General features: G+C 33.0%; 1 protein-coding gene across 3 annotated transcripts in view; it reads right to left on the bottom strand.

Moving 5' to 3' along the window:
* The window catches only part of LOC123935830 (lysine-specific demethylase 6A-like), a 183114-nt gene that overhangs the window by 32781 nt on the left and 138038 nt on the right, over positions 1-12295 (bottom strand). For all 3 annotated transcript variants that reach the window (XM_045996635.1, XM_045996636.1, XM_045996637.1), the window contains 3 exons: positions 7915-8044; positions 6329-6434; positions 5633-5838 (listed from right to left, as the gene is read on the bottom strand). In XM_045996635.1, the coding sequence (XP_045852591.1) occupies positions 5633-5838; positions 6329-6434; positions 7915-8044 (442 nt within the window). The remainder of the gene's footprint in view (positions 1-5632; positions 5839-6328; positions 6435-7914; positions 8045-12295) is intronic.

The following is a 12295-nucleotide window of genomic DNA, read 5'->3' as shown; positions in this document are numbered from 1 at the left end:
TTTGCATTCCCACTAACACTGCACAAGGGTTCACTTTCTCCACATTCTTATAAAAACTTATCTGTCCTCTTTTTAATAGTAGTTTTCTTTGGATATTAAGTGAGGTGATATCTCACTATGGTTTTTGCTCTGAATGTCTTTCACCATTTGTGATGTTAGCCTCTTCAATGTCTTCTTTAGAAAAATGTCTACTGGGATATTCTGTTCATTTTAAATTGGATGTTTCTTTTTCTCAACAGAAGAGCTTCTCTCTATGTAATAGCCCCATATCAAATGTAAGATTTGTAACTATCTGCTCCCATTCAGTAGGTTGCCTTTCAATTTGATGATAGTTCCTTTAGCGGTTCACAAGTTTTTAGTGTGATGCAAACTCACTTGTTTAGTTTTGCTTTTATTAACTGGGCGAAAAATCCATTGCCAAGACTGATGTCAAGGTGTGCAACTCTGTTTTCTTTCAGTATTTCTATGGTTTTATATTTTACAATTAACTCTTTTTCTAAATATTTTAAAATTATTTATTCATTTATTAATTCATTCATTTATTCATTCATTTCTTTAACTCTTTAATCCATTTTGAGTTAATTTTTACATTTGATAAAAGACAAATATTTTATTTATTTTCAATTAATGTAACAAGTAACCTTTTATACGTTCCTAGTTATAATAATAGTTCCTAGTTATAATAATAATGTGTTTGATTTTATATGCACATATATGTGTTTATCTACATATTTGCTTATGTGTAAGTGAAATGAATAAAATATAATAATAAAATACGTGCACCAACCCTGTAACAGTATAGTGTTATTGGACAGTGTACTTGGATTACTTCCAAGTATAATGTGCAATTTCTAGGGCAACCCCTAAAAAAATCTTAAAAAGAATTGGTAGTGTTATTAGAATAAAAGAGATATAAAAAGAATCATATACTTTGTCTAAGTAAAAAAATAAAAAAGGTAGAAGCAGAGTGGGAGAAAAAGGTAAGAACAAATGATAAGTACAATTAATAAAAAGAAATAAAATGGAAGATATAATCTAACCATATCAAGAATCACTTTGAATGCAAATGGTCTGAACATAACAATTAAAACATGGAGACTCTCAAGAGTGAGTAAACAAGACCCCAATACATGTGCTCTACAGAAATACACATTATACCTTCAAAAATAAATAGATGGAGAAAACTATAGCTGTGCTAACACCAAGCAAAAGAAAGTAAACATAATTACTATTAAAATTTTAGACAGACTGTACTTTAGAACAAAAAAGAGATGTTCAAGACAAAGTGGGCCATTACGCAACAATAAGGTGATGAATTCTTCCAGGAGACAAAATAATACTTACATGATCCTAACAATAAAGCATCAAAATACATGAGGCAAAAACTAATAGAACTGCAAGAAGGAGAAGAATCCACTACTACAGTTGGAAGATTTAAACAATCCTCTATTAGGATATAGACAGATTCAACAGGCACAAAATTAGTACTTTCATTATGGAATTCAACATACCCAACTGAATATAATGGACAACTAGAGACTAGTATATCAATAGCAGAACACAGTTTCTTCTCAAGTTCATAGGGTACATATTCATTAACATATTTAAAATACCAGATGATACAATACCTAAACACAGACCATAATGGAATTAAGCCAAAGATCACTGACACAAAGATAGGCAAATGCATAGAGATTAAAGAACATTTCTGAACACATGGTTGAAGGACTCTCAAAAGATTATTCTGAACTAAATTCCAATGAAAACGCCAACCTGTGAAAACTGAAATGCCGCAAAATCAACCCATTTAAAAAAAAAAAAAGAAAGAAAGAAAGAAAGAAAAAAGAACTACTATAGAGGATCTATAGTAAAAAGATCTACTATAGAGGAAAAGTTTCCTCTACGGGAAACTAAAAAAATAAAAGAGTAAATTAAATTTAATATAAGTTGGCAAAAAGAAATATTCAGAATTAAAACAGAAGTAAATAAACTGAAAAAGGAAAATCAACAAAGAAAAAAAATGAGACCAAAAAATGGCTCTTTGTACAAATTAGTAAAATCACTATAACCATGTTAATTGGGGAGCGGGGGGGAAGACTTCACTCATGGGGAGAAAAAAAAAATACTAGACATCACTATAAATAGCATGGTCATTAAAGAATAATTTGACAATCTGGGTAGTTGAAAAATACAATCTACCAAATATAATATGAGATGAAAGAGAACCTAAATGAGCCTGTAACTATTAAAGAAATTGCATCAATAATAAATAACTTTCTAAAACAGAAAACACCACAAGGGCCAGGTGAAACTTACTGGCTGAGTTCCTCAGTGCACTTAACAAGAACAAGATAATGACTACTTTAACAGCAACACTGAACATTTTAAGACATTACCAAAGATGTTATAAAAAGACAATACAAAAAAAAAAGGAATATGTCTTATAAGCACAGGTGCAAAATTCCTCTACAAAATATCAGCAACTAGAATCTAACTATGTATAAAAACAATTATATACCATGGCCAAGAGGGATTTATCCCAGGTATGTAGGTTGCTTCAACATTAGGAAACCACTCATTGTAATCCATCACATTAAAACACTGAAAAAGCAAAACCATACGATTGTACGATCTATACAGAAAAAGAAAAGCAGGGGCACCTGGGTGCGATCGAGCCCTGCATTGGGCTCTCTGCTCAGCAGGGAGCCTGCTTCCTCCTCTCTCTGCCTGCCTCTCTGCCTACTTGTGATCTCTGTCAAATAAATAAATAAATAAATCTTAAAAATTAAAAAAAAAGGGGGGGGGGGCAATGAAACTGAAGAGATACTTCTCCAAAGAAGGTACACAAATGGCTAATCCGGAAAAGAAAAGATTCTCAACATCACTAACTGAAAGGGAAATGCAAATCAAAACCATAAGATATCATTTCACATCCATTATAATAGCTACCATTGAGGGCGACTGGGTGGCTCAGTGGGTTAAAGCCTCTGCCTTCGGCTCAGGTCATGATCCCAGGGTCCTGGGATTGAGCCCCGCATCCGGCTTTCTGCTCAGCGGGGAGCTTGCTTCCTGCTCTCTCTCTCTGCCTGCCTCTCTGCCTACTTGTAATTTCTGTCTTTCAAATAAATAAATAAAATCTTAAAAAAGAAAATAGCTACTACTAAAAAAAAAAAATGATAAAGAAAACCTCACAAATAGCAAGATAACAAGTGCTAGGGATGTAGAGAAGCTGGAACTGGTATGCACTATTAGTAGAAATATGAAATGACATAACCATTGTGGAAAACAGGTTCTTAAACACTCAGCACAGAATTACTATATGATACAGCCATTCCACTTCTAGCCATAGACCCAAAAAACTGAAAGGAGGGGTAAAAACATTTAAACCCAACTTTTCATAGCATTATTCACAATAGACAAATGAAAATAACACAAATGCCCATCAAAAGATACATGGAAAACAAAATGTTATATATATACAAGAGTATTTTTAGATTTTCAAAGGAATGAAATTGCAATACCTACTACAAAATACATGATATAGGAAGACTTTCTGCTAAAAGAAATAAGCCAGGGGCCTGAGTGGCTCAGTGGGTTAAAGCCTCTGCCTTCGGCTCAGGTCGTGATCTCAGGGTCCTGGGATTGAGCCCCACATCGGGCTCTCTGCTCAGCAGGGAGCCTGCTTCCTCCTCTCTCTCTGCCTGCCTCTTTGCCTACTTGTGATATCTCCCTGTCAAATAAATAAATAAAATCTTAAAAAAAAAAAAAAAAAAAGAAGAAAGAAGCCAGATACAAAAGGACAAATATATGATCTCACTTCTGTAAGCAACCAGAACTGTCTAATTTATAGGAAAAGGAAGTAGATTAGTGGTTACCAGGGGTTATGGAAAAAAGATAATGGTGATTTCCCTACTTAAAAGAAAGACATTTTTGGGGTGCCTGGGTGACTCAGTGGGTTAGGCATCTGCCTTGGGCTCAGATCATGATCCCTGGGATTATGACCCGCATCAGGCTCCCTGCAGGGAACCTGCATCTCTCTGTCTGCCTCTGCCTCTCTGACAAATAAATAAAATTGAAAGAAAAAAAAATTTGTTTCAGAGTGAAATGATGAAAAATGTACTCCGAATTGAAAGCCAATGAACTACACATGTAAAAATTACACAAATGTAAATTTGTAATGTATAACTTAGCACAAAAAACTCTATACATTCACAATTCACACATAAGTAATTCTTTTTTTAAAAAAATATTTTATTTATTTATTTGACAGAGAAAAAGGTCACAAGTAGGCAGAGAGGCAGGCAGAGAGAGAGGGAGAAACAGGCTCCCCACTGAGCAGAGCGCCCGATGCAGGGCTTGATCCCAGGACCCTGAGATCATGACTTGAGCCGAAGGCAGAGGCTTAAACCACTGAGCCACCCAGGCGCCCCAAATAATTGATTCTTGCGGCATCAATTATAAAAAATGTAAAATGAAGTCAGAACCTTAAACACTTCTAAAAATAAATGACATGAGAAATTATAAATTTAAAACTTTATACTGTATGTGGTGTATCTGTGTTAGTACTTGTTCGTGTATTCTTTAAAGAGTTGACTAGCTTAAAAAAAGACACTAGTCTTTCTTTTAAAGAAATATGGTTAAAAAGAACGATCTTCAACAAGAATGCTTATCCTATTTTTAATAAGATTTCTGCATTATTTTGTCTGTAATATACTCAGTTCAAAGTCAGTTTTACTTTTTTTTTAAGGATTTTATTTACTTATTTGACAGAGAGACAGCCAGCCAGAGAGGGAACTAAAGCAGGGTGAGTGGAGAGCCAAGCAAGGAGCCTGATGGGGGGCCTGATCCCAGGGCCTTGGGATCACAAGGCAAGCCGAAGGCAGATGAGTAACCACTACGCCAGTAAGGCACCCCAGTTTTCACTTTTATGATTTTTTTTTAATTTACTTTACTTATATTTATTTCCATATACGTTGAAAGACAATGTTTTACTAGCTTCAGGTTTACAACAGAATGTGCAACAGTAACTCCATACTTGATGCTACACTCACAACTCCCAACCATCTTCAAATACATTTTTCAAATTAAAAACAAAACATAATTTGAGAAGTGTTTGAAAAATGTATTTAGTGATCTGATTATTATTGTGAAAGAATCCACAAAGTTCTATTTTAGTAACTGCTACAGGTTTCAATTTCTGATTCACTTCCTAGTACCATTCTTTTTTATTTTTGTACTTGTCATTTATTTTGAGATATTTCTCTTCTCTTGCAGTTTTCTTTAAAGACTACAAGTGACAAAGAAAGAGTACCTTTCATATAAAACAAAGTGAGAACACCTTTTGATGTTTGACTAAATGAACATGAGACCTACTCAGATAGTTTTCCTTAATATTTAATCACTCTACAACTATTATGTAGACTTACTTTACTATTTTAATTAGAAATATTTCAAAATTAGAAGATATCATGAGACAGAAGTTTTCTTTTTTATCTTCACCTTTGCTTAAATTGTTAATAGTTCAGTAATTTCTAAGTTACAGCACTTATAAAACATAGTCATAGAAACTAAACAGATTATTTTAAAAGCAATGGGCATTTAGCAAAATAATTTCCAGGAAATAAATACTCACTCTCAATGATTCCTGGAAGGAGGAAGCTTGGTACTGTGCATACTTAGCAATTGTAGTATGAGATCTATTACTTTCACAACGCCAGATTTTCTTAGTTCCAGTGGGATCCCAGTTTTCATCTGCTGGTTGCAACAACTGTGTCCTCACTTCTACAGTATGTTCATTGTTAGCTTCTACCAAAGTTTTGGTAGAGAAAAGTCCAAGATCTTCATAAATAAATAAGTTGTGTTAATAAATAAAATTTTATGTGGTACACTGGACATATAAAATTATGTAGGAAAATCCTTAAGGAACTCTATCCCATTTTCCTGAAGACTTCTTGAAGCCATGTAGGGCCACAATTGCAAAGCAACTCCTTGAGACACTATATCTATCATGACAGGATATAAAAAGAAGCTGTAGCACTTACAAATATGATATAATTTTACCTATATTCTATAGCTTAGCAAGACTTCCATCATGTAACCTACAACAGTAATGTTGCATAATGATACCCAATTAAAAACTAAGTAAACATCCATCAAAAATATGTCAGTAATGGCATCACCTACTAAAGATGTGCTAAAGAGGCAGAGAAAAAAAAAAGAAAGAACACTGAACATTGAACGAGAAAAAAAAGTTTTTGCCAGTGTTTTAAAATACTAAAGATAATTAAAAACAAACAAACAAGTTCAGACTTTCTTTTTTCAATCTTACCTAGTTTAAGAGCTCCAGCAAGGCCACGTATTACTGTAACAGGGTTTTTGGGATTTGTACAAAACTGATGTAATGGAGGAAAGAAAGCATCACGCTTATTTTCCAACTGTAAAATCAAAATGTTTTGTTAGATTTCATATAAATGATTAAAAATTATAGTGCAAATCTCTATTCACCTTTTCATCATTTTTACATGTAGAATTTTTTTTATTTTCACATTTTAAAATGTATCTTAACCATTAATATTGTGTTACTACGTATTACAGGATTTTATCATTAGTTTTTGCAGGAAATTATTAGAATAGCAACATAAATTTCTCTTGAAGAAACACATCTTAATTTGATAGTTTCAAATGAAATTACCAATTTGTTATATTACACTACTGTATCACATTATACTAAAATTGATATGATGATATTTAAACATTTTAGTAGTTCAAAGGATTACTAAGTGTACTTTAACTGTACTTGCATACTTCTTGTATGAAAGAGGTGGGAGAAGTGAAACTTAATGTTCAACATCAGTGTTTTAAAAACTAAAAGCAAAATTAAAAAAATGATTCAATAAGACCTATAAAGATAAGTATTCGTTTTTCATTTATTCCCTCAAGTTTATGTTTATCTCACATCTTCCTTTCACAATAACATATGCATACATTTTAATTTGATAAAGGATAATATAACACTGAGAAAAGAAAGGCCAAATTTCAAAATCCCCTATCTATAAATTCATTCTTAGTGCTTATTCAACTTTTAGCTCAAAACTTTTTTTTTTTTTTGGCACATATCTAAGGGAATATAGCAAGGATAGACAACAAAACTCTTTGAGGAACAATCTAATTATTTTGGTTTATATCAACTTTTATAATAATGTACATTTTCTAAAATATAAGACATATAATGTACATTTATAACAATGTTAACTAAAAATGACACAAAAACAATTCTTTTGCTACTCTCCAATAATCCCAGCCATCTGTGAGAAGATACTTAAATATTAACTTCAAAAAATCTTTCTGAATAAACCACCAGCCAAAAACCTCTTCTAGGGTGCTTGGGCAGCTCAGTGGTTAAGTATCTGCCTTCAGCTCAGGTCATGATCACAGGGTCCTAAGACTGAACCCTGCACCGGGCTCCCTGCTCACTGGGAAACCTCCTTCTCCCCGCTTGTGTTCCCATTCTTGCAGTCTCCCTCGTCAATTAAATAAATAAAATCTAACAAAATAAAACAACAAAAAAACCTCTTCTACAAAAGGACAGGTGGTAAATGTTTTTGGTTTAATAGACTGTACGTTGTTTTGTTAACTACTTAAGTCTCTCAGTCTAGTGCAAAGCAATCACAGACAACATGCAAATAAAAACCACAGCTGCGTAGCAAGAATTTTTAATAAAAGAAGGTTGGTATTTAAATTGAGAAATGTTATTTATCATCCTCTGGGATATGTTTTTCCAGAATCATCAACTTGTGAGAAAAAACTTAAATGTTGCCTAAAAGGGCATCCACATTGGTATAAAAATTTATCTTCAAAAGACAGACAAGTTTAGACACATGATATATTCCTATTTTGTCAGTGAAACAAACTCACATAAATGCTAGGTGTGGGTGGATTCAACTTGTCTTTAGGCAAGGGAGGGTATGGTGAAGTTGGTGGTCTTGGAGGTGGACATTGATCCAACAAAATATGACTATTAGACAATCCATTTTTGCCTAGATTCCTGGAAAATAATAACCAGAAAAATATATCAGCTATACATTAATTTTGAAAGTAGAAAGTTGAAAAAGTAAAATTAAGTAAAATTTAGTAAAATACCTAAGGTTTAGGTAAGCAGCACTTACAAAAATAAAGTCATGCTAAGTTATTTGTATCTATTCCGTAAAAATAACAAAAAACTTAATTTTGGCAGATACTCACTTTGATTTCTTGTATCATTTAAGGAAACCTAAGTGAAATACACTACATATCCACATAACTTGAATTAACAAGATTTTTCTAATTTTCATGTCTTAAAAATATAAACTCCAACTTTATCAACATTTCCCCTTTAGATCTTCTTCACTTAATATTAACACTACTTTGAACCAAAAATAGAAGAAAGCAAGGTTATTAAGATTTGTCTCTTTTCATGGGACCACTGGGTGGCTCAGTCAGTTAAGCATCTGCCTTAGGCTCAGGTCATGATCCCAGGGTCCTGGGATCAAGCCCTGCAGGGGGTTCCTTGTTCAGTGGGGAGCCTGCTTCTCTTTCTGCCTCTGCCTGCGGTTCCCTCTGCTTCTGCTCGCTCTCTCTTACAAATAAAATCTAAAAAAAAAAAAGACTTGTCTCTTTCCCTAAATGTCTTATTTCCAGAGTAACTCTGTCAACTTTCAAATCCAGAAAGACCATTTGTTTATTTTCAAAACTGATTTTGTGTAATTCCCTAATATTCAGGAGGACATCATTTTACTGTAATTTATTATAGTAATTTTAAAAATAACATGTATAGTTTTGGATTAATATTTTTCCTTTGTGAAATACATAAGTTACAAATTTTTTAAGTACAGGAAAATTACTCCCCAATGCATGCTTTTTTAGTATACGAACACTACAGGAATATTTCTAAAGTTTTAAAATTTAAAAACAAAACAAAAAAACCCTCAAAACAAATACAGAAAACTGTTAAGCCTTTAAAATCATTGAAACTGGGAAGCCTAAGTGGTTAGTGGTTGGGCATAAACCCCTCTCAGCTCAAGTCATATCTCAGAGGTAGTGGCATGGAGCAGGTGCAGGCCTCCGCCATCAGTAGGGAGTCACTTGGGATATTCTCTCTCTCTCTGTCCCTCCTACTAACGTGCATGCACTCTCTCTCCTTCCCCGACTGAAATATTTTTTAAAAGTGAAACTAGTTTGGGGCGCTTGGGTGGCTCAGTTGGTTAAGCATCTGCCGTTGGCTCCTGTCAAAACCCCACATTGGGCTCCCTGCTCAGTGGAGTGTCTGCTTCTCCCTCTCCCTCTGCCTACCTGTGCTCGCTCTTGCTCTCTGTCAAATACATAAATAAAATCTTAAAAAAAACCTGATTGTCCTAATTAAGTATCACATTAAAAAATAACTAATGAATTAAGATATGTAAGGAAAACCACTCTTAAAAATACTAAAATTTCAAAGAATCTGCAAACTATTTTGGGAAATAAAAAACACATCAGTAACTGCGTTTAGAACAGATTACGTTTTTAAAATTTCGGATCATTTAGTAACACAAACTGAAAGCAAAATTACCATTTCTTGATTATTTTTGCTAAAGAAAAACACTTTCAAAGTTAGGCCTCTGGGGTAATGAAAACTAAGCTTCAAGTACAATACCCGTCAACTTTACAGATGCCATATTAAATAGTTCTGAGGGTATATAACTTATATTTTAACTACAATGAAGAACTTTTGATGTTGTAATCAACAATAAGGTTTAAGGGACGCCTGAGGGGCTTGGTCAGCTAAGCGTCTGCCTTTGGCTCAAGTCATGATCTCAGGGTTCTAGGATTGAGTACCATATCGGGCCCCTTGCTCAATGGGGAGCCTGCTTCTCCCTCTGCCTGCCACTCCCCTTCCACTTGTGCTCTCCCTGATAAAATAAATAAATAAATAAATAAATAAATAAATAAATAAATAAATAAAATCTTTGGGGGGGGGGGGAGGTTTAAAATTACTTTTTTAAAAACTAAAACAATGTGCAGACCTATATTAAACTAAGCTTCTATACTTGTAAGTACTTATTAAGGTTAAATGTTAAATGAATAGTTCTAGTACTTACAAAACATGATGACCCATACTGTTTACATTACCAGTTAGATATGATACATTTTAAAGTTTTAAAATACAAAACTGTTTCTAATTTATAAAATCCACAGAATAACTGCTTTTCACAAGTAAAAACTACCTGTCTAAAGCTGATAATGGGAAAATGCAAATATCTTCTTAGACCAATGCATTAAGACTCAATACAATCTCTACATAATAAAAAATGGTTTCAATGCTAGATTATATATCACTTTATAGTACATACAATTCAGACGGATTGCAAAAAGCTTGTTTCATAGAGAGAAATGTCATAGAATATAACAGATAATATTTCAGAATACCACAAAATATGGGTCAAATATTAACAAGCTCTTCAAAGTCTTTTAAGCCAATTTAATGTGGCATCAAGTTCAGCTATTCACAGTATGAAAAATAAGACTAGGTAATAAAGGATAGCTAGTGTATGTCTCCTTACTTTTACAATTCTATAACAGAATACGGATATACAGAAAACTCAAGCAATGTGAAGTATAAATATATTTCTAAAAAGAAAAAAAGACATGCGCAAGAGAGCTAAAACTAATTCAATCTCTTGAATGCATTTAGTTACAAACTAAACTCTAAGAAAAGCAAGATACCATAAGTGAAACCAAGATGTCCCAAACAGTAGCACTTTAAAAATAATCATGACTTATTTTAGCGCCTCGGTGGGTCAGATGGTTAAGTGCCTGGATTTGGATTTCTGCTCAGGTCATGACCTTGGGGTTGTGGAATGGAACCTAACGTCTGGCTCTGGGCTGGAGCTTGCTTAAGATTCTCTCTTTCTCTATATGCCCCTTACCTCTCCCTCTCTAAAAAAAAAAAAAAAAAAAAAAACAAATAAAAATAAATAAAAATAAAAATGACTTCAAAAACCTATAAGGAACACAGATATGTAAGAAAACCTAGAACAAGTAATACAATGAAACATATGGTAATTGCTTAATACATTTCTACCTATTAAGTTCAAGTCAGAAACTATAGAAATTTCTCTCAAAGAACTAATACATGTTTTTGATAAGAAAGAAACCACAAGTTTTCCTCTGTTAAAAATACAAGAGTCAACCCCAGGGCAAAAGTACAGAGTTGTGAACAAAATAAATAAATTAGTTTTTTTAATAGGCATGTATCTGTAACTGTCCATGGGAAACTATACTGTAAAAATCCAACCTATGAAGGGAATAAGTGGGGGTTTGGGGATAGATACAGGAATGATTAGAAGAGTTTATTTCATTTTTAAAGACTTCTTAAACCTTCTTTTACTCTATAGAGGATATCCATTATTACATAAAAATTCTTTTTAAAATGTTAAATTTACTTTCAAACATATTACTTAGAACAAAAATGAAAGGTATTTCATAGATAAACTCATATGCAATTTAGTTTCTTTCCTCCAGAAGTTTCTCAACGAGGGAGAGTTGGCACTCTCATACTGATACTTCTTCCTTTACAGGAATATGAATTCATCCTGTGTAGAACAAGTCAGTATTAACTAACAGAACTGCAAGACAGTTATCACTTGTCAACCTGGTTCTTTCTCAAAGTCTCAGAATAATTTTAACCTTAACATTCAGATCCTGTTCTGTTATTCTCTTTTGTCCTTTCTATTTGTTTTTTCCCTTTCTGATTTCTGAATGAATGGTGGTGGTGAATTTACCTTCAATACTAAATTAACAGTTACACTAAAAAACTGAAACAAACAAAGAAACATGCAGTCACAGGTTTATACAGTATCTTAAAGATACCTGCAACTTTATTTCTAATTATTTTATTTTTAAGTAATCTCTACAGCAAATGTTGTACTCTTCCAAATAAGCCAGCCAGGTACCCCAATACTTCCAAGTTTAAAAAATAAAAATCATATCCGACATAAGGCAAAAGTCCTTTTAGCAGTTGCTAAGCCAAAATGAATCTCAAAGAAACTAGTTAACCCAAAATTGAGTATTTACAGACATTTCAAAAATGAAATGAGGTTAAAATCTTTAACCTACTAAAAATGTGAAAGATACCAATTTCATTTAGCCATAACTTTACATAATATTGTAATTATTTTCATTACTCCACACTAGGTGGCTGCTAAGTACAAATTACATAAAAATTTTAAAATGTGCAATACTGCTTAACTTTCTCAGTGATACACATTTAATGGCTGACTCA

The sequence above is a fragment of the Meles meles genome, chromosome Y, assembly GCF_922984935.1.
Source record: "Meles meles chromosome Y, mMelMel3.1 paternal haplotype, whole genome shotgun sequence".
Classification (NCBI taxonomy): Eukaryota; Metazoa; Chordata; class Mammalia; order Carnivora; family Mustelidae; genus Meles; species Meles meles.
Note: the sequence above shows the minus strand (reverse complement) of the source record. Positions and strands in the feature narration are given on the sequence as shown.